Source organism: Athene noctua, chromosome 22 (genome assembly GCF_965140245.1).
Source record: "Athene noctua chromosome 22, bAthNoc1.hap1.1, whole genome shotgun sequence".
Taxonomy (NCBI): Eukaryota; Metazoa; Chordata; class Aves; order Strigiformes; family Strigidae; genus Athene; species Athene noctua.
In genome coordinates, this window is record NC_134058.1 from 3,190,772 (window position 1) to 3,213,515 (window position 22,744).

Genomic DNA, 22,744 nt, shown 5'->3' on the forward strand with positions numbered 1-22,744 from the left:
TACATGCCGATTCTGCATATGTCCTGTCCTTCTGGCTTGGTATTAAGGATGATATTTGAGGCAGGAGGGTGGGGGTGTGTGTCCCTGTTTCATGCTAGAAGATCCAGCCTGTCTGCTTTTGTTTGCTGGACAAATTCACCTCTCATGCTGTAGCAGTCATTCTATTAGGTTGCTGAGGATTAGGAGTTGATAATCAGGTTGTGATACTTAATTTTTTTAAATTACGGCTTCTGGTGACATGGGACCCAGAGAAATCAGAGATTTAATGGTTCCAGAGAAAAGCTCAGTAGCCACAGGCAAATAAAAAGGATTTTGTGGGTTTTATTCTAAGATATGTATTTGAAAGAATGTCTTCTGGAGTCACAGAGCAATGGAGTTCCATGGACAAGGATGTCTGTGGCATCCTTGCTTTAGGCCGTACCAGAAATTAAAGAAACACGATGGTCATGCAGACCTCCAAAATAACTTATCCTTGGTTTTGTGCCTGGCTTTACTGTTTGTTTGTTTGCATAAAAGCAGAGGGAGCATATTTATATTTAGAGAAATGTAACAACCTGCAGTTTGAGCTGCTGCGGCTTGGGGCAACAAATCTTTTCCTCACTTTGTCTAGGTTAGCCTGGGATACTCAGCTGTGATGAAAACACTTGATTTGTGGCTGGCATTTTTGTGGAACTCCTGTTGGTTAGGGTGCACACCTCTTGTGCCCTGCACCGAACTGCCCTTTAAAGCTATGTAATGCAGATGGAGCCAGCCTACAAAAAACTGTTAGTGCTTCACCTACCCAGCTTAGCAAGAGGCATTCCGTGTCTTCCACCTCTCATCCTTGGGACAGCGAGGAACCCAGAGGTTTAAGTGTAGCAGATGTAGCTTTAACTCCCTAGTTTATTCCTTGCTGAGCATATCTCTGGATCTATTTTGTCCTACTAGTGATACCAGTGCAACTGGTTTTACAAAGACATTTCTTCACCCTGATTCCTGTTCCAACTCAGCAAGCTGGGTGAAGCATGTGCTTAGCACTAGGCATATATGTGAAATCCCATTGAATTTGGTGGGAGTGAGAGACAGGTTTAAAATCAAGTATCTGCCTGAGGACTTTGCATATGTATGCTGTTTAAAACCTAGCTGGCTCCAGAACTGTTCCTCTAAGCCTTGATGTTAACCCACCTTTGGTAGCTTTCTCACTGGCAAGCTATCCCTACCAGAGCATAAAACAGTGCCCTGGGAGTAAGTACTCTCACACCCATCACTGAATTGCTGTGTAAGCACGTGTGATTATTATTCTCCCCACCTTACTCTTTCCATGTGGAGCTTGAGGCTGTCAGGCCTTTACTCACCTGCCGTGAAGCCATGTGGTGAGACCTCAAGTGTCAGAAGCAAACTTTTTCCTCAGAGGGTCTCTCTCCTCCAGGTATCATGGTGCTGTGCCAAGGATCCTGTCACTTGCCTGTGCCTTGGGATTTTTCTCACTGCCAGAGCCAGCCTGCTGCCAGAACTGTACTGTCTGGGACAATAGCTTCATGGATGCTCTAAGCGAGCCGTGCAGACAAGACAAGCAGTGTCCCAGTTCTGTGAAGACCACTATCTCCTGAGATTTCAGCACCAGAAGCCAGTTCATTAAACAGACAGAAATCAGGAAGGAAATCAGTGTTTTCTAGTAAAACTGGACTTTTCTCCTTAACCTGATTAAGCAAGAGCAGTTCTGTGTCACTGGTGACTTGGCCAGATGAGCTCCTTTGGCATGCACTGGATGGCTGTGTATAACAAAACCTAGATCTCAGCCCTTGGCACCTTTCCAGCCTGGCTGTGGTCTGCAAGCCAGCAGCCCTGTCCCAGTCAGCACGATGGAGCAACACAGCCTGCATCCCATCCTGAAACCTGCTCCCTTGTATGGTTCACACATGTGCTCTCCATTTGGAATTGAGCTGTGACTCCATGTTTTGACTCATGTGAAGGACTAAGCTCCCTCTTGCTGCATTGGGCGCTGCTAATTTGGGGTTATTGTACCAAAAAAAAAAAAAAAGATGAGAAACTGGAAGTTGACGCATTTAGTAGGAATGGTGGATGTATTAAAAAATCTTGATTTAATGAGGTAAAAATTCTCACTGTGAAGAGGGTTAGTAATATGTGAGTGTCCCTACACTCAGACATGGTGAGATCAGTGCCATAGTTCAGAGCTCCTCACTGTAAGGGCCAGGAAGGAGCTTTCTCCTCTTCTCCAGTGACAATTAAACTGATGCGTTATGGGAATTTCTTTCACTTCACTCGCAGACAGGTCACTGTTGGCATGACAAGACTGTCTTTGCCACCCTGTGTAGTGATTCCCGTGTTCACTCTCTACCTCACTAAGTCCCCTAGGATTTGCAAGCAACGCTGCCCTTTCCTGGATGGAAGTTGAAGTGTCACAGGGTGTTTCAAACCTTGTTTTGCACCTAGAAACGTTCTGCTTCCACTCAAGCAGCAGAGACGTCAGTTTGGGGATGGAAAAAGAGAGAATAATCTTTGGTCTGCTCTTGCTAGCATGTTGAAACGCTGAGTGGCAGTAGGAAAGGGGCAGCTCTGAAACTAAAGGTAGCTCTGTATTCTCTACTTACGTGAACGCTACTGACTTGAAAGCCAGAGAGCAAAAGCATCACATGTGGCAGTTACCAGCATAATTACTCAAAATCTAGGTCAGTGTTTGCACTGTGTGGAGCATTTATGATTGGGAAGGCTATTGACTTGTCAGCACTGGGGATGTGTTAATATATCTCTGGCAATATTAACAGTAATCTGTTCACAGTATCTTTGATCTGAAGGTCTTTGAATGTGGTGCAGTTGTCATTAAGTGGAATTCACAGTACAGCTTTGTGAACAGCTCCATTTTACAGATGGGGAGGCCAAGGCTGGGAGTGATTATGAGTTATTTTGGATGACACGACCGAGTCATTGCCAGAGGTAAGGATACAACCCAGGAGCACTGGCTCCCGCTCCAAGTTGTTATACAGCACTCTGCCCAGCCTAGTTAGACTCACCCTTGGAATATGGTGTTCCAAGGCATTAACTCCAGCTGCAGCAAGACTTCTCTACTGAGCTGTAAGCACAGCAGTGATATACATACCAAAGAACCAGATAAACATTTACTTTTCCTTTGTGTGAGAGTGCTGCAGCCAGCAGGGACTGCGGGAACTCCCTCCCCCACTGCACACAGGCAGAAGGCAGGAGCTTGCAGTGAGGGATAAAGGGGAATAAAATCACACGGGGACAAGGGAACAAGCTGCATTTCCCAGGAGTCTGAAGGAAGCAAACGAACCTGCTCAGAAGCTTGATAAGCATGGGTGAGAGCAGGAAGCAATAGGCTCAGGGGCTGATGGAGGGGCATGTTCCTTGGTGTCACCTTCCCCTGATCCAGACCCCCATCAGTAAAACCAGGAACCCTCACGAGGAGAAGTCAGATGGGATTTCATCCTCCTGGTGCTAAACGCAGTTTTGCCATTGAGCCACAGCAACAGAACTGAAGCTTGCACTTTGAGAACTTGCTGCTCTGGGATAGAATTTAAGCATTGCTGAAGTCATTGGTCTTCTACCCAACTGAGTTTTAATCTAGTTTGTCCTGATTTGCTGTTGACAAAAGAACAAGAGACTCTAAGGCCCGAGGGAGTCAACATCAGCTGAACTGGTTCCTCTCTGGACAGAAAGAGGGACCAGTGAGAGACAACTGAGGACAGTGCTGTTTATGTGCTGTGACTAAAGCCAGCTCCTTTCAGCAAACAGTTGAATAGTGGCAATACATGGGATCTGACTTTCCTCAGTGGTATGCAGAGTTTTCAATTACCCAGGCTGCTTCTTTTTGGTGTGCTCCCCCCACCACATGGAGAGCCTCCTGAAGAGGATCAGTGGAGGTGTGGAAGAGCAAGGACTAAGGGTCAGCATGCACAGAATTGGTGGAAATGTGATGGGAAAGTCTGGTTTGATTAGAAGTTGTTATGCAACAGAGCTTGAAAGCAGTGCTGGCTGCTGATTTTGAAACGGACAGTGTGAGAGAGCTGTGCCTGGCCCACGTGTGGGTAGCGGGGGTGAAGGCCTGCTGAGGGGAGGTAATAGAGAAGCAGCAAAGGAGGAGCAGATGGCAGCAGCACTTGCTACCCCAACCATCAGCCAGGGAGCCACTAAAGCCTCAGGTGCAACTTAATCCCAAATTAACACTCTTTAGCTCTAGGCATCCCACTGCTGCGTGTGTAATTGGGGAGGGCAGTTTGTCTGGTGTGCATGGCAGGGATGAATTAGTGCTGGGCATAATAAGAGCCGCACTTAACTGACAGAGCAACAGGATTTAGTGGGTTGGGGATGGGAAGGTTTGCTGTAGATGGAGTCTGTTTCCTGCATATTCTTCCTGGCTCCTGGCTGGTTTCACTCCCCACCATCCCTCTTCCCAGTTCTAGGTTGACTCTTCCAACAGGAGTCCAGTTTAAGACCAGGACTCAGGGGACTTGGTGCTTATTTGCTTTTTGAAGTTCAGAAGGTTCAGTCCCCTTTTTTGTGCCTCAATTTTCCCACCTAAGCTATACGACATATGTGAAGCATGAGAGCATGTAAGGCTCCATTCGTTTTTTCAGAGAACTTTTGGTTTCAGGAACGACTGGCATTAGTGGAGGGAGCCTACGTTCTCATCCAGGGCAGCTCTTCAGGCCCTTCTCAGACCCTTCTGGGAGGCAGTCCTGTGGGACTGTGCTTGCTGAGCTTTGCAAAACCAGCACCAACAAGGTGATTCAAATCTCCGGTGTTTTAACAAGTGATGTGTGTGCCTGAAGTGGCAGTTTACTGGCAAAGCTGCTCTTCTGCCTCGTGTGTGAGAGCGACAGACTTGCTGTGGCTGTAGCCTTGAGAAAACATCCCACCTAGACTCTCTTTGCGTTCCGGTCCACACCCCAGCTGAGGTGGGATGCTGGTCGGGTTTTTAATGACATTAGAACTTCGATCTCTAACACTATCCTGTATGCTCTGCTCATTATCCTCAGAAACCTTTGGCCATGCTTAACTATCTCGCAGCCGGTCCCGTGCTATTTCCATAAGCAAATGCAAAAAGCCATGGAAATCAAGCTCTGTTTGGAAGGGGAAGCCGTAGCAATTGCAGGATCTGGTTGCCATGGATATTGTCACCATGGAGCTGTTGCCATGGTGCTGTCTGCTCACATTGACAGAGAGATGCAAAGTATACTTATTCTTTTAAAGTGAGGAAAAAGAACAGTGGATACTAGAGGGCACAGAAGCTTTCAGATAGGTATTTAGGGAGGTTGGTAGCTACTTTGTTTTAGAGTTTTGCTGACTGCTGCCTATGTCAGATTCCTTATTTTTCCCATTTATATCTTACAGTAACAGCCAACAGAGGGAAGTGAGAATAATGTACTTGCTGTAGGGTCATCCACAGCAGTATTTCACCATGCAATGAAGGCAGCGCTTTTCTCTCTTGCAAAAAAAAAAATCCCAAGAGTGACTACGAGTAACCAGTGCATGGCTTTTACCCCATCTCAGTTTAAACCTCCAGAAATACAGTATCTTGCAGAAGACAAGGATATGGAGGTGGAACTTAAAATCCCATCTTCCCCTGCAGGCCTCTTTGTCTTGAGGGAACACGCTCACCTTATTTTAATTTCTAGAGGAGGTCTGTGCTCCTTTTGGAAGGTAGTTTGGCAGCTGTCAGTGACCTTGTCAGGCTGCTGATGGTTCTGGAAGAAGGAGTTGAATGAGAAACGACTTGTGTCTGTGCCAAACATCCTTGTCTAGTTAGGGGCAGAGCTAATCTCACCAAGGGAAATGCTGGTTTCACTCCATTTCAAATAAAACACTGACAGATTTAATAAATAATAATAACTCTGCTTTGCCCACCTACAGCTCCTGAGTCTGTGAACATTTTGCCACTATTTATTAAATCCTCCGAACAATCTTGCGAGAGGGGGAAGGATTCCTTTTCTTCAATCTTTTAGTAGCAATAACGGGGCACAGAGACTGTGGTAAGTGGTCTCCCGTGGGTGCTGTGGCCATCAGGAGTAGGATCCAGGAGTTCCTGTTTCTTGTCTGCGCTTTGGAAAGCCCATGTTTCATTCTGTCCCACAGCATTAAACTAAGGGAAGCCCTGAACATCACTGCAGTGACATATAGTGTAGGGCCCATAGCAGCCTGATCTGGAGCTATATTAAACAGCTGAATGCTCCGGGTGGTTAAATAACATTGTCTTTGATCTGAATATGCCAGTGGCTCACTTCCAAACACATTAGGCTCATGAGGCAGTCCTTTTCCTGGCCACAGAAGATGTTTCTGTGGAGGAGTTATCACTGCAAGACATAAATTAGCTATTTTTCTGGATTTGACAGTCTTTTTTTTTTGTTTCCTGCTAGCAAAGTGGGTTTTATGCCCATATGCATGCAGCTATTCCTGGTGCAAGGTGGGTTTCTCGGAAATTACCCAGCCCACTCAACATGTTGATCAGGTATAGCACAAGGTATAAAAGCACTTTGAGTGGGGTGCTCCTGTTTCATGTGTGACTCGTCCAAGGCAAGAGAGATTTGAAAGGGAGCAGGCCTGCGTGCATGCGAGCCAGCAGCTGGAAACAGCTGGCCCGCAGGTGGGGCAGAGTTCAGGGGCTACAGCTTCTCCTTCTCTCCAACTTGGGGAGAGTTTTATGCACGGCAATACAGACGGCTTGTAAGGGAGTGGTAACACGATGTAGCAGTTAGATCACATATGTAAGTGTCACAAATCAGCCTGAGTTAGAATTGGCACCAGTGGAGGTGGAGGGAGGGAGGCAAGCTCTCCGGAAACATTCCTGCTCCTGCTGAGCTAAAGGGATGTCTTCACGTTGACTGCAGTGGGAGTTGGCTTGGACCCCACGTGTCCTGCTGATAGCACTTGGAGCAGGATCAGCTCACGCTCCGCAGAGCTGTGTGGCCCCAAAAGAGATGTGCCTACATTTGGTGGGCACTTCTGAAAGCAAGAACCTCCGAGGTGCTTTTTACATGCTGGCTGTGAAAACGCAGCGTTTTTGTAGATGGTGGATGAGGTAGCCTTTGTATATAAATGTGCCTTAGGGACAAATGAGCCCTTTACTTGACCAATTTAACAACCTGTAATCTGGTGACTGCATGTAGAAAATAGCCCTGTGTTTTTCTGAACTTCAATGCTGAAAAAAAAATCTTAGTCTTTGTATTCTTGTGCCTCAGTTTCCCTGCCAGAAAAGTGAAGAAAACCAAATGCACTTCCCAAGGAAGAAGGAGGGCATGTTTAATTGTCAGCTTTGTGAGTTCCTTTGACAGCTGCAAGTATAAGTAGTTGCTATTATAGCAGCCAATAATTCGGAATTACATTTTATGTTCTTTTGGTTCTCTTCTTCATATAGTTGCCAGACGTAACCAAGCATTTTTAGGTCATTTTATTGCTTTTTAATACCTAGTTTGGTGTTGGATTTCTGCCATACTTGCCTTCATGTAGAACACATGTGTGTTTGTGTCAAAAGCACTCAGTTAACGAAAAATGTCAAGAAAACCATGACCACTATTCCACCATGAAGAAAAAGAAATGTGAAAAATCCAGACAGGCCTCTCTGAGAAATGTCTGTTGATCACTTTGTGCCTATGCTGGTTAGTAATATGATATTTTTTTAATGCTAAGGTTTATTAAACGAATACATGACTCTTCTTTGCTGTAGTCAGCTTGTCACCTGAGGATCCCCCAGAGCTTGCCAAACATGGATTAATCACTGAATACTCACAGTGTCACCGTGAAGCAAATGTTTATCAATTTAGCAATGGGAAAGTCAAGGCTAAGAGATGATTTATGTGGCAGCTAATAACAGCTTTGTTAGGCCTGCTTATTGCTCCAGTCACCATAAACCATGTCTTTTGTGAGTGGTGGGTCCTGTGCTTGGGTCACAACAACCCCAGGCAATGCTACAGGCTTGGGAAAGTGTCTGGAAAGCTGCCTGGTGGAAAAGGACATGGGGGTGGTCGTCAGCAGACGGGCGAATATATGCCAGCAGTATGCCCATGTGGCCAAGAAGGCCAACAGCACCTTGGCTTGTGTCAGAAATAATGTGGCCAGCAGGACGAGAGAAGGGATTGTCCCCCTGTACTCAGCACTGGTGAGGCTGCACCTTGAATATTGGGTTCAGTTTTGGGTCCCTCACTACAGGAAAGACATTGAGGTGCTGGAGCACGTCCAAAGAAGCCGGTGAGGGGTCCGGAGCACAAGTGCTATGAGGAGCAGCTGAGGAAACTGGGGATGTTTAGCCTGGAGAGAGGGAGGCTGAGGGGAGACCTCCTGGCCCTCTGCAACTCCCTGAAAGGAGGTTGTAGAAAGGTGGGTGTCAGTCTCTTCTCCCAAGTAATAAGCGATAGGACAAGAAGAAATGGCCTCAAGTTGTGCCAGGGGAGGTTTAGACTGGACATTAGGCAAAATTCCTTCACCTAAAGCGTTGTCAAGCACTGGAGCAGGCTGCCCAGGGAAGTGGTTGAGTCACCATCCCTGGAGGTATTTAAAAGACCTGTAGACGTGGCGCTTAGGGACACGGTTTAGTGGTGGACTTGGCAGTGCTGGGTTAACGGTTGGACTCAATGGCCTTAAGAGTCTTTTCCAACCTAAATGATTCTGTGATTCTGCTATTACTCAGAAGAAAATGGTGACTAATGATAATCTAACTAAAAAAGGGGCCTTGTGGCTGCCCTCTCCCAGGCAGTGCCCCTCTGTCAGGATGTCATTTTCCCTCTGGTTTTGTCCATCCTCCTCTACCAGCTCTGTTCTAATTGCACCCCAAGCACAGCTTATAAAATGCGGTTCTGGGCACCCACACAATTATACTCAGCCTCAGGTTGTAGTGATGCCAATGACTTAATTTCTGCATCAGTTTGCCAGTGGGACTTTCTTGCTTTGATCACTTTTTGGATGTGGGCGATTATTCTCTTGGTGATTCGTTAGGACTGTCTAATGAAAGTGTGTAGAACTAAGTCACAAGAGGGGAAAAGGAGATGTGTTCTTGCCACAGACCCTGTTCTCTGATAGCAGTATAGCTTATTATTCCTGCCTCCATAAGATATAAAAATGCCCTGGGAAGATTTTTGTCACACACAAATCCGAATGGCTTCTTTAAAGGACAAAGAAAAAAATTCACAATGCAAAACCCCCTGGACTGTGGTGAATTGCTGATTTCTCTCAGCAAGGAAACTCAAGCCTCTTCTCTTTAGTTGGAAGGGCTCCGCTTCGCACTGAACGACTTGCAGATGAGATGGTGGATTGTTTTCTCTCCTCTCATGACGGAAATAGCTGCTGGAAAATAATGCTGGAAAAGCATTAGCAGGAAGAGCACAGCATCAGGAAATGCAAAGGGCACCCAGCCAGGACATGACTATACAGCTTTTAGCTGCCCAGCAATTGGGACATTGCTTTTTTTGGGTGAAGAATCACTTGATTTCCTAGCCAGATGCCTCCACCTGGGTGAGCGTGAGCATCCCTGTGTACACACCACAGCTGATGCCTGTGCCCGGGCTTTTCTGTTTGTGTCAGAAGCCACAAGAGCTGTGGACATGGCAGGTGGGTCAGTTTGGCTGGAATCCTGTGTGCCCCTTGCCATGCCTGTTCATGTCACTTCAGCATTCCTTTAGGATGGAGCAGTGGAGCTCAGCAGTGCTGAGGTGGCATTACTCATCCCTGTGGAGTTATTCCAGGTTCTCTCAGCTTGCTTGTGTAACTGAAAGGGTTTTGCCTTTTATCTGTGACACGCTGGTGGAACAGTGGGAGGATTTAAATTTGGGAATCAAATTGGCAGAGAATTCAGCCCAGTGCTTGTGTTCTGCAGTAAGCAGTTGCACTGAAACCCATTCTTTCTCTAGGGCAGCATCATCAGTAAGCAGGATAAGGACATTTTGAACCTCAAAAGCCCAGGGATGGACTTAGACATGTTGGACCCTTGAAGGATGGGAAATGGGGTGTTAAAGAATCTGGTATAATCTCTTTCCCCAAGCTTTTTACCTCTTTGGAGCAAACGTGCTGGGCATGTCCTGGCTGTATGAAGCAGGGCCTGTCAAGAAAGATCTTGGTTTATACTGTTTTAGCTCATTACCAGCCTGTTTGCAGTGTGTTGGGGCAGCACAGATCACGATGAAGTGTGTTGGCATTCATGCACATCATTCTGGGGAGGGGCAGGGGTGAGTTTGTAAGCAAGGGAGTCAGCATCTCTTACTTCTAGATTTTGTTGCCTGGTTTTTCCCTTGACATCGCAGGCCCTGCAGTGACATCATTTGGTCAGGGAGGAGGAGAAGGCAGGGAAGAGGGAGGACTTGAACTGCTTCTAGTTTTTCACACTGCTGCTCTGCTCTAACTTTCTCCCAGCCCTTAGAGAACTTACATTGCTTTTTCAGAAGCAAAGGGCCAGAGCTGCAGAAAGAAAAATCCCTGGCCAACAAGACCAGGTATATGGGAAAAGACACTGCAGGGTAGGAGTGAGGCATCTGATTGAAGACTGGGGTCCTTCAGTCTTCCACTTACAGCTTATCCAAGATGAATACATTGCTGCACTACACTTAACCACATCTTGGCCTCAGAATTCATCTCCCCAAGGACTCCATTCGGATATAAAAGCACCATGTAACTGGAAAGGATGGATAAATGTTCATCCTTGCATCCTGTAATGAAGCTGTAACTCCATTACAGTCCTGGAACTGAATGAGTCCCTGAGATCTCTGTCCTTGAAATCAAACACTTGGAACCTTTTATATCAAGACTGTACACCATATATAAAGTTCAAGTTTCATGTTCTCTTAGCCATAGTTGTATTCATACCTTAGTGGATACCAGACCCAGAATGTCTTCCTCCTCCACACAGAGTCCAAATATATCAACTCGTTTTCTTAGGTTATGATAAAAATGAGGAGTAAATGATAGATGCTCTCTCCACCTTCTGGCAGGAAATATGCTGCTAGACTGCCTTGCTACACTAGCCTCTAGCTGATCTCTGCAGATTAAACAATGGCTGCTGTTGCTTTCCTGAAAAGAAAAGCATCTCCAGAAATCCCAGCTCTTTTTTTTTTTTTTAAGCTGGTTATTATGTCCAGCTATCAGAAGCATGAAGAAACCAAGTGGAAAAATTGAATCTGGCAGTAAGAGTGCAATGCATGAAGGCACACGACTTCCAAACCCAGAGAACAAAAATAGCTGCAAGAGAAAAAATTTGCCTGAAAGAAGCTCTTTAATTATTCCATTTTTTTCAAAAGCTTTGCTCTGGGCACACCCAGGCTGCCATTTGTATAGGGTGGCCATGTGTGTTGCAGTAAAGCTTGAGCACCGTGGTATTAGAGAGAAGGAAGCTGCTTTTTTGGCTGTGTTTTCAAAGAGCTGGTAGCAGATCGATTGTGTCCAGAGCCCTGGGCACAAGGGAGTCTGTACTTTCATAATGAGTCACCAGGATTTCATTTTCAGTCCGGCTGATGTGAGGGTGAAGGAGTTTAGATTTCTGCTTAGATGCTAGAGGCTGCTTCCAGAGGGCTGCTCAAGGAAGACGTTGGAAGAAGTGTTGGAGGAAAGCAAAGAAAGGACTACCCAGCACTTAACTTGTTCAGTCTGCTGGAGAAAGTTCCTTGGCTGTTATTGCTATGGCACAGAGGACTGAAATCTTCATGATGGCTCTTTCTGCTGCTGCTACAGAAAGGCAAAGTCATTCAGCTGTGCTGACACTGCAGTCACCAGCAGCCCAGTGAATCTGCGTTTCAGGACACTGACAGAACACCCAGTCTTCTAGAAGCCACCCATTCCCTTCTGGGGTCTCTTAAGTCTTTATATCTTTCCTCTTATGGGCAACACTGAGCATATTGCAAAGCTTTGAAATATTCTTGTGGGTGTTGTTTGTGCTGAAGATGGCCACATTGACATCTGAGTTTTCCCTAATTAGGGAGCAGATATTTGGTTATATATCTTTCTCTGGATTTCAGTCAATTGTATGAAAGCTCCCCGTTGGCTGAGATTCTGTTCAAAGGAGCACTGCAGCAGGACTGAAAAGTAAAGAAATTCCTAAACGCTAATAACCAAGCAAATGTGATTTGCAAGCCAATGAAGAGGACGCTGTTAAATACACCTTCTAGAATAACCTTTTCTGAACTGTCAAAGGGGCTTTACAGTAAGGTGTGTTTCTTTATTTTTGATTTGGGCAAGTCAGTGTCAGTGTCATGGACATCAGTTGTACACAGAACAATCGGGAAGAGGAAGAGAGGGATGTCAGGGCAGGTGAGCACTGTGACACCGCAAGGGAACAGAGTATGACATTTCTGTTGAGCTGAAGCAGAGGCCCTTGTTCTCTAATGGCATCAATCTGTTGTCCGACCCTTCAGTTAGAGTTTGGAATGTCCCTTTTGGCTGTATGGCTTCAGTGAGCAGGCAGGAGACCAGGAAGTGCGATGGGTCTTTAGTAGATGCTTGTCTAGTAGGACCTAAGCCACCATCTATCAGAATCATGGCAGCTTCACGTCACAGGAGTCTCCGAGTCAGGCCAGAGCTTGGAAAGACAGTAGTGGCAATGCTTTGGGCTGGACATGGGCCTGTGTTAGTCATTTTCTGTAACGTTATTTATTGTGTTTCCTCCTTTTCCAAGTGCCTGTGGTGGGATGGAGAGGTATTTGTGGAAGGCAAAGGCTGGCATTACAGTGTCATCCCAAAACAGGGCTTATTTAAAAAAAAAAACCAACAAAAGTGCAAAAAAAGAAATAGATGCACTATACTTTGTGTTTCTGCTTTTATCATAGAAAATGTTACTTGTTTGTAAACCTGCAGCGACCGGTTGCCTCCCTTTGCATAAAGGAAACTGAGAGCCCTGCAACCGCAGCAAAGTCAGGCCTTGGGACTCTGCACAGAAGTATTCCTTGGTGGGGAGTTGTTTTCAATGAATTCCTACACAACTATGACCTATACACAAAGATTTGCTCCCACCATGGTGGGTACAGATTTAGTCTCTGGTTATCTGCAGTTTTGAGGAACTTCTGATGAAAAAGACCATTCTGAACAGGCATAGTTTCTTCCTGTCTTGCCTGCTCTGTCCTGGTTTCTTGCCACGTTCCTGACAGATAAAGGAGAAGGTCAGGGATCAAGTACACTCCTGAGCAGCCATGCTATATTACTGCAACTACAGAGAGCCCAGGGCTTGCTCGGTGCAGAAGCACAGTGCTCGGCTGCCCTCCTGTTTTGCTTGCTCGGGGTGGCTTTAGATGGAGGGTGTCTGTGAAATCCCTGTCTGAAGTTTTGGCCTCGCCATCTTCAACGTTAAGTGTCATGGCAGGGACAAGGCTGTCTAGTTATCAAGAGAGAAGTGATGTGTGAGGTGAGGGAAAGTGTAACAAATATGCTTCACTTCACGTGCTCAGCAGGTAGCAAACTCTTTGTAAGTACGTATTTCTCCTTGCCTGGCAGGAAGTGGAGGAGCCAATTGTAGGCAGTAGTTGTATTTTTTTTTTTTTTTGCATCCGGTATTTTTGAATGAAAGCAGATTCCAGGCTGTCTTCTGAGATATATAATGGTGATTAATAGCCTAGCCTGTTTCCTCTGGATTTGATGTTCGGCTTATGTTAAGATGTAGGGAGTATTGTTTGCTGAGATGACATCAAGAGCTCTTGGATGAAGGGAATAGAGACACATCCTTTCCTCACACAGCATTGGCAGAGTTTCAGTGCTTCTCGCTGCTCACAGAGCTGAAGAACATCACAGCTCATTTATGAACAGCAGACCTACCTCTTTTTCTCCTTCAGACTCACTTCTTAAAAGAAACCAGATGAGGAAAGGGCAGCAGCGGAGTCACAAGTGGCCTGTCAATGGCCAGCATCCCCCTTCTGCCCTCCCTGGCTGGGAGCAGCATGGTCAAACCACAGGCTAGAAGGAATTTTTAATGGAAAGGGACATTGATGGAGGAGACACTCCTCTGCTTGTAAGCAATATCATCTGGGAACGGGAGAGCAGTGAAAGGGGAGGACAGGAGTCTCTCTGAAGGAAATTTAAGGCTGTTACATCACGGTCCTTGAATATGCAACCAATTTAGATTCAGCAAGACAGTTATTAGACCCACAGCCTTTGGGGCCACAGCAGATGTCTCATAGCTTACAGATGGGGACTGCCCTCACCTGTGTGAGGTATTACACATCTTTCCCATTGAAGAATGCTTAGGGTAGATGTCACTGAGTGTGCTGTGCTACTTGAGTTATGTGTAATCTTTGTAATGTACATATAAGTACCATGCTGTTGGCCAGAACCCTTCCTCAGCATGGCAGAAATTTAGATTAAACCCCCAGCTTTGTGACCTTTTGAGCTTTCTTGTTAAATTTATCCTTCCTTCTCTTAGAAGCGTGTCCCTTGGTGAAGACAGTCACTGTCTTCATCATTCACTAATTCACTGAAGACACCAAGAGCCTCAGAGGCACAGAGTTACCACATACTCTAATGGTTCCTTCACCACTTTTGCTGTTCCCTTTGGTTTGTGGGCGTCCTGTCCTTTTGCTGAGATAGCAGTGTTGGTTCGTGGGGCTCTAAGTCACATCTCTCCCCTACTGTTCTTTCAGCTGGCACATGTTCAGTGCTGGATTTTTTAAAGCCTGAGTATAATATTTCAGGAACCAACCTTTTAAACGACAAGCCCACAAACTTAAGAAGCTCCTTGCAGTGGAATTTGGATTGCATATCCTTGGTGCGTAAGGGTGGTGTGAGGCTTACCACATTTCCAGGTGTGCGGTTAAAGAAACAACTGTCCAAGTATAGACATCACACAGCAGTGAGCAGCTCTGCAAAGGAACGCTCACAGGTTTACAGTGCTTACTGTTGGATTCTGGCCTCAAAAAAGTCGTTTCATACCACATGCCTCAGTCTGGGAATGCCTCTTGCAAATGGCTGATGTCATGTTACTGTTTCACTTTGTGAGGGAGGCCTGGTGACCTTTGCAGCTGGATTCTAATAGCCTCTTACTGTCACATCTGTCCAGTGACGTGGAAAGAAAACAGATCCGATAAGCATGGAGCAGATTTATCCGTATGCAAGCAAAACCCCACGTGTGTGAAAGAGACTTAACGGTATTCAACGACAAAAGGATCAAGATGTGTTTCTGCTTAAGTGATGGCTCCTAAGGTTCAAAGGATGTAGTTCACCATGCGGCTGTACTTTAGGCACAGTTATAGCCTAGAAAATGGGGTTTGGTTGGTACTGAAGCAGGCAATCTGTGCCTGATGCGAGTGGATGGCTAAGGTGTAACAATGGTTATTTCTGTGTCACTGAGCATTACCACCAGTTAACAAGGTCACTAAGTTTGCTGTGTACAACTACGACAGCACATCTGAATTTCTCTGTGACACTGACAGAAGGTAGCATAATCTCCATCTCTTTTTCCAGCCCCGTGGAGTTCATTCCTGATGAGGAATGTGACCTTTCTGCTGAGTAAGTCAGTCCCAAGCTTACGTAGCAGCAGGAAACTCCAAAGCGGGACGCGTGGATCCCTCGTCCTGTCCACCACCAACACACATACCTTAGTGCCTCTGATCTTTACTCACCCGGGACTTCCTGGCTTCCTTCCCAATCAGCAAAACCAATCAATGAATGATTTCTTTTTGCTGTTGTCATTGCAGGGCAACCATTGACGAAGTGGAAACGGATGTGGTGGAGATAGAGGCAAAGCTTGACAAGGTAAGATGGGGCAGCTTGGCGCATTGGTTTGAAGAGGGACTGACTAGTTCCTGCTTAGGAACATGGCCCCACCAGCCTCCTCTAAAAAGTGAGCCCATCTCGGGCTGTCTGGAAGCTAATGCAGAAGACACTGGGCCTGTCAGTAGGACCATGTCTCCCTCTACTGACAGGTACCTGTCAAGGCTCCTTTGTGACTGCCAGAGTTGTTAGGACAAGAGATCCAGACAGGCTCCTAATGCTGAATGATGGCCTCCTTGTTCTGGTCCTGGATCTCAGGGGGCTGACAGTTCTCCTGCTGTGGCAAGTTATTTTGGTGCTATTTCCCCTCTCCACCAGCTGGCTTGTGATATGAAGCTGGTGGGGTAGGAGCCATGACATGTCCACGCAGTGTGGGCATCACTGTGTCAGCTCAGGGGTGTAAGGAGACACTTGCAGATCAACAAGGGGCCAGATTCAGACTGATGATGGTGGCCACTGTCTGATGTTCGGCCAGGCTGTGTGCCACAGCTATAATCTGACACTGGAAATATCCTCTCAGGGGCCATTTTTGCCATTTTGCATTTATGCTGGTGATTCTTGTTGGTAGTTTAGATCTAAGTCAGGGGCTTTATGATGGAAGGTGGCTTTTCCACCCTTACTCCTTTTAATGTGTGAGACATCAGCCAAGGTTTCTAAATGAGAACAGAGAGAAATGATGAAGAAGAGCTAGAAGAGCTGTTGGCTTTTTATCTGCGAGATTTCCCAAAGCTAGCAAGGGATAAAACTCCTACATTTGATGGAGAAATGGGCTTTGTTGAAGTCACAAGCCCTAGGCAAAGCTGTGTCCTATAAAACCTATTTACTAATCAAGCTGTTTGAAATGGTTATGTGCACAAGTTCACTAGTCTCACTGGTGAAAGCTGCAAAGGGATTTAGGTCATCTGTTTTTCTCTAAGCTGAGGCTCTAAAGACAAAGCTTGGGGTGAAACTTGCTCTGATTCTAGCACCACTGCTGTCAGTGTTCCTTGGAGTTGGACAACTTGGTGTGCCACGAACAATCCTGGAGCGAGGAGGGTGGGCTGGGAGCACAAGAGCTGTTCAGGACTCTCAGTTTTTTATTGTTCAGTGCTTTATTGCAAATTGATTTGAGCTCCTTTGGGTGAGGACTGCATTAAAACAATAGTCTCATGCAATTTGGGTCTTCCCCTGGCAGCAGTTATGGGGTGATGTTCTGGTAGTGCAAAGTGGGTGGACATTTCATTCTCTTTGCATTCATCATCTCCCCTGTCTGCTGCAGAGACGACTGGTTGTGCAAAATGCTGGCTCAGTCACTGTCAGCAACGGGCTTATCAGGCCTGGGTGCAGGGCAACCGAGGCTGGAGCTTCTATGTGAAAAGCACTGAAGTTCGGATTAGTTTCTCTGAGGGTAACTTTGGAAAAGATTGAATCACCCTCATTTCTAGTAAATCAGCAGCTTTCCTACGGCTTGGTGTAAATGTTGTTCAGTGGTACCCAAATAGCTGGGTACTTCTTAAAAAGCAGCAAGCTGGCAAGGACTAGCTGTTTCTCTGCCTTTTACTGTGCCCCTGAGCACTTAGTTTATAAATGATGAGGTTTTTAATACCTGTTGAAAATGAAGGTAAAGGGCAGTGTAAATGATTCATCCAAGGGAACACCAAATATTTGGGCTCGATTGCTGTTTCAGAGAGATATCCTTCATTCTGCCCTGTGCTCCATCTGCAGAGGCATCATTGCTCCCCTTGGGAGTGTGCTTGGGCTGAATGGCCTTCAGCTACTTGTAACACAGCCTTGGCCACAAGGGTTTGCACAGAGGCATGCTAGAAACCGCCACGTTGCAGAACAGGCTGGATTTCCTTTCCAGAAGATCTGTCCAAAGCCCTAGTGTACGTCTGGCCTCCAGATGTGACAGGAACTGCATCTGTTTGCTTTTCTTCTCTGGGCTTGGATGGGATAGTACAAGTCTGCAAGCGTCCAATGCTGTTCTGTCAAATTGTGTGGACAGGAGAGAATGTGAGTGTGAAAGAGTGAAAACTGTATAAACTGTGTATACACAGATATACCACATGTGACTATATATATATTTATACATTCAAATACACTCATATTTTTACAGAACTGCAGACAGAGGCAAGTAAACTTGTCCTGCAATGCATGCGTATGGATCAGACCCCAAAGGCTTGTGGCTGCATAATTAGAACAAGCACCAGGCCCCAAACCAGCACACCATGGGGTTCTGACCTCAAGTCAAACTTGAGATGCACTCATGCCCAGCCAGGTGAGGCTGGTTGACAGGGAAAGATTTCTAAATCTTTCTAAAGATTTCTAATTTTCATTAGTAAGATCAATATCCCTAAAAAGCTCCTGGATTTTAAGGATGGGAAACTTCAGTTCCAAGCGTCGTTCATTATCAGCAGGTAAAGTTTTTCACTTGGTTAAACAGCCTAGAACAGTGATGATTTAAAACAAAACCAAACAAAACAAAAAAATAAAAAATTCTGCTTAGTGGCCAGCCGTTACTGTTGCGAATCTCTTGGGTCTTTGGTTTATGGATTTATCTTAACATAACCTTTTACAAGGAGCTTTGGCTGAAAAGAGATAGGCTAATGGCCAGGAATTCTGGCTAATGCTGGTCTTTACAGCCAGTTCCAGGCGTGCTAAGGCAGTTTTGCTGTAGCTAGCAAGTCTGTGACTGTTCCCTGTTTAATTATCAAAAGTTAATAAAGCCTGTGTAGAGATGTATCCTTTTGCTGCAGAAAACTAATCCCTAAGTGAGGAAACTACTCAATTTTACTGCAAGTTCCAGTTAACTTCACTGGTAACTTCACTATAACAAGGCTGCTGATGAGAATCAGTGTGTGTAGCTTGCTTAAAGTTGTTAACGTTTCTCCAGTCAAAGCTCTTTCCAGGTCCATCAGAAAGGCTGTGCTAAGTCACAGGCAGTCCAGAGATACGTTCTGTAATCCCTCACAGTGCACCAGCAAAGTTTCCTTGGTCTGCAGAATTGGGGGAGTTGATTCATAGTTATCTGTAGTCTTAATGATTTAACCTGTGTGTGAGGGAACATTGATTTTCACTGCCTGCACACAGCAGACTTGGCTTAAGCAGTCCTGCTCAGTTGGTTTAAGGAACACACGATACAAAAATGTCAGGCTGGTGAATGCTGGCTCCCCTTCATCCCAAGGTAAGAACAAGAGAAGTCTCTACAAGTGCACAGAGCGGCTAGCTGGGCTCAGAGGATCGACAGTCCCAAAGAGCAGCGTGCTCCCAGCAGGGAGATTCCACACAGTTTATCCCTTCCACCCAGCACCAAGGAGCCTTACCCCTCCCCAGTCAATCTGTGTGATGAGGTCCATTTTATTGCAGTCCTGAAGCCTCACCATAGAGTGAACAGTTAGAAACCCACTGAAAAAAAAAGGGCTGCCCGGGTTCATCTGTCCTCAGGGGATAACGAGGGAAATGCCGACAGCATGACAAACCCTGAGAAGTACAATTTGCATCATTGCTCCTGCCACGTGCAGTGAGGGACGCAGCCACACCAAGAACATGAATGCCATCCTGTTCTAAAGCTCTCGGGCCGTAGTGTTGGTGCAGATTAAAACCAGCCTGTTTGCAATTCATTCTGATGTGATCAGCTGCCTGTCTGCTCACACCTCTCTCCTCGTGCAGCTGGTAAAGCTATGCAGTGGGATGATTGAAGCAGGCAAAGCCTACATCACCACCAACAAGCACTTTGTCAGCGGAGTCCGGGACCTGTCGCAGCAGTGCAAGAAGGATGAAATGATTTCGGTAAGTCATCCTGTGGGATGGAGCATGGGACACAGCGAGGGCTTGGGGAGTGTTCAGCTTCCTGATGCTGTGAATGGACCGTATGCCCAAGATCCTTGTACTGTTTAAGTAGCCACTTAGCATGAGATTTTATTTTTGGAGGAATGTAGAGACCGCTTGATAATGCAATGCGGGAAGGTCAGACTGCGATTGATTCATAGTTTTCAGGGAGAGCTGGACTTTTAAGAAGCCACAGTGCTGGCAAGGTTGTTGGAATCTAGGTCAGTAAGCATCAGTTATTTAGGAAGCGCGGGTAACCAGCCTGCACAAGCAAGAACTGACGTGCTGATTTTGGCACTAAAGTGGAAAGCACAGGGAGCCTATGGCTTCAGTGTCAGACATTTTTGGAATGCCTTCTTGCCAAATGGCAGAGCAGCTCTTCAGTTGCTTGATGAGAGTGTCTCTCAGCTGTTGAACCCCTGGGAATGAAGGGCAGCTGCTTCTACTCACTGCCAGTTCTCTTTACCTTATTTTTCAGGAGTGCCTCGACAAATTTGGAGATAGTCTGCAGGAAATGATTAACTATCACATGGTAAGATGCTGCTTCCTCTTGTCTTTTTGTATGCTGATGGCAACCTCTTTCTCAAGACACTGAGTAATGGTCTGTGTTTGGCTGAGTTGACACTACACAAAGGTGGGGTCCGTGAAGTCTTTCAGGTTCCAGTTCCTGCACCTTGTGTACTGTGAGAGCAGGAAAGGGCTTGGAGTTATTGTTGCCTCTTGCAACAGTATTGAGCTGTGAGTCTGCGTGCTCACAGTGATCACTCCTGATACATCATGTACGCCAGGAAATGGGATTTCCACAGGCTTGCAGAGGAGGTACCACTAGGTAAAAGGGTATGTACTGTTGCACAGGTGCCTTGTGGCTCACCTCGGATCAGAGATGCACAACGAATATGTAGAAGGGTGAGGTTAGAGACCCCTTCATCAAAGGAAGTGGAGAGTTTACAAAAGTCCTGCACTCCAGATGCCTTGTTCTTTGTTTTGGATAGCAGAGGATTTTGTAGTGGGGACAGACAGGGTCCTGAGGAGCTCTGACAACTCAGGACTCTGGCTGTTACCAGTTTGCATGTATAACCTTGTTGCTGCAGATTTGGAATGCACTCTGAAGCTTGGCATTCAGATTTGTGACATTAGGACCCTAGCAAGGCTGTGAATAGATCAAACCGAAAGGACTGCGTTGTTCGGGGAGTTGTGTGCAGCTCCAAGGATAACACAGGACAGATTAATGCTACACTGAGATGAAAAGAGGGAAGTGCCCAGACAATGGCTATTGTCCTGAGCTGGCTGTATCTCACTACCCGAGCCCAAGGAGTTAGAATCTGCCCTTTCTCCATCCTAAATATGGCATCTCTAAACCTTGTAGACAAGGAAGGTGGTTCATGCTTGGTGACTCTTTGCCAGACCCACAATTTTAAGTCTGTAGCTCGGTAGGAGCTTAAAGCACAAGTGCTCTGAAGTGAAGGAGGCTTCAGGGTGTCAGCACTGGACTGACCCATTTTTATACCGCGATGCCCCTGTCAAAGTACATTAGGCACGATGTTTGCTTTTGGGATGTAAGTTAACCACATGCAGCTGGAGAAGAAGCTGCATCAAGGCCATTTAATTTTTTCATGAAGCAGGTGGGAAGACTGTTTCCTAGTAAAAGCTGGTAGGGAAAAGAGGCAGTGTACATACAGCTCTCCTAGGACTGTTAGTGTTTGGGAACAGTCAAACAGCTGTACGATGGTGTTGGTGGGGGGAGAGTGAATAAACCAGTGTGAGCATCAGAGAAAAGCTGTGTTTGTGTCAAAGCAGAGAAAGTCAAACCCTGATCTTCTGTTGCTGCTCACATTCCCTGTGAAAACGTAAAGCCTTTCTGCCAAGGAGCATATGAACCCCTGAGAAGCTACTCCTTCATTCCAGGGATCACGTTGCAGCTGCACTGATAGGAGCTGGGCTGAGGAGTGCGTGCAGCCCAGCCGTGAGGAAGCAGTCCCAGCCAGAAACCTCTAGATGCAAAATGCTGTCCACAAGCTCCACAACGCCAGCTGTGCAGCTTCCCCTGGATCCCCAGGCTCTGCCAAAAGTGGCACTTCTGGGATTGCTCTTGCCTCAGCCAACTAATAAGCAGGAGGACCCTTCCCAGACCTGTCAAATCCCCAAGTGATGTGGTATAACCCTTCCCATGCACCCCACCCTGTTCAGCAGGGGCGAGCTCCCCTCTCCGTGTGACTCAGGGGTTGTATTTCCCTACCACCGCCTGCGTGCACAAGGGGAAATGTGCTTAAATCCTCCCCCCCCCCCTGCTTTGGAGAGCACCCTCCTCCCTTGGTGCACAGCAGTTGTGAGTCCCTCTCCAGGAAATGGCTTTGGAATGACTGCTGCATCTTGAGTCCGACGGCTGTTCAATTAGCTGAGTTATTTTTAGTGCCTTCTGCTGTCTCCTTTGTGTGTGCCTGTGCGTGTGTGTGTATGTGTATCTTGGCTCATCCGGGTCTGAGGATCTTAACTATGAAACAGTTGTCAGTGCATACTCTAGGAATGTGGCCAGGACAGTATGTACAACTGGAACAACTTAAAAAGAAGGGAAAATATCCCCAAAAAATCGGTTGGAAAAGCTTGGTCTATGATTTTATTGCTAGAGCACGGGGCCTGGAAATGTCCTGATTCTAGTTCAGCAAAATCCAAGCATGAAACTCGCTTGAACGTAGAAGATGAACACACTGAGCTCCAGAGTATTCCCACCTTCCTTTTAATGCACAAGGAGGAAAAATGTCAAAGCAGCCTTAGAGGACAGATGACAAAAGAGAGAGTTAAGTTCAGAACAGCTGGAGTCGGTGTCCTCTGCCTTTTTTTCTGCTCTTAGCCACATGCATTTGGGCTAATGCCTTACTCACGTCAAAGCATGCGTAGAAGTTAGAACCTCAATACCTTTATGGATCTGGACTGTTGTATATTTATGTTTCAGCATCCATATCTGCAAAAAGCATTTCAAGTGCTTTTCTGTCTCTGAGGGACTGTTGGAAGGACATACAGACTAACGACTAACAGAAACTCTGCTAATTTGTGCCGGGTTTGTCAGAAAGATGAATCAACACCTCAGATAATAGAATTTTTGCCCAAACTGAAAGGGATGAAACCAAGAAAGCATAGACAGACAGAATGAGAAAAGGAGAGGTTTAATACTGAGATTGAAGGTGCTGGGATTCAAATTCTGTTAAACCACACAGACTTCTAGGAGATTACACTGATATAACTGGAAACAGTGTTG

General features: G+C 46.2%; 1 protein-coding gene across 5 annotated transcripts in view; it reads left to right on the forward strand.

The window, feature by feature from the left end:
• Window positions 1-22,744, forward strand: part of ACAP3 (ArfGAP with coiled-coil, ankyrin repeat and PH domains 3) — a 99,096-nt gene that overhangs the window by 26,566 nt on the left and 49,786 nt on the right. For all 5 annotated transcript variants that reach the window (XM_074925113.1, XM_074925115.1, XM_074925114.1 and 2 more), the window contains exons 2-4: window positions 15,609-15,666; window positions 19,333-19,452; window positions 19,970-20,023. In XM_074925113.1, the coding sequence (XP_074781214.1) occupies window positions 15,609-15,666; window positions 19,333-19,452; window positions 19,970-20,023 (232 nt within the window). The remainder of the gene's footprint in view (window positions 1-15,608; window positions 15,667-19,332; window positions 19,453-19,969; window positions 20,024-22,744) is intronic.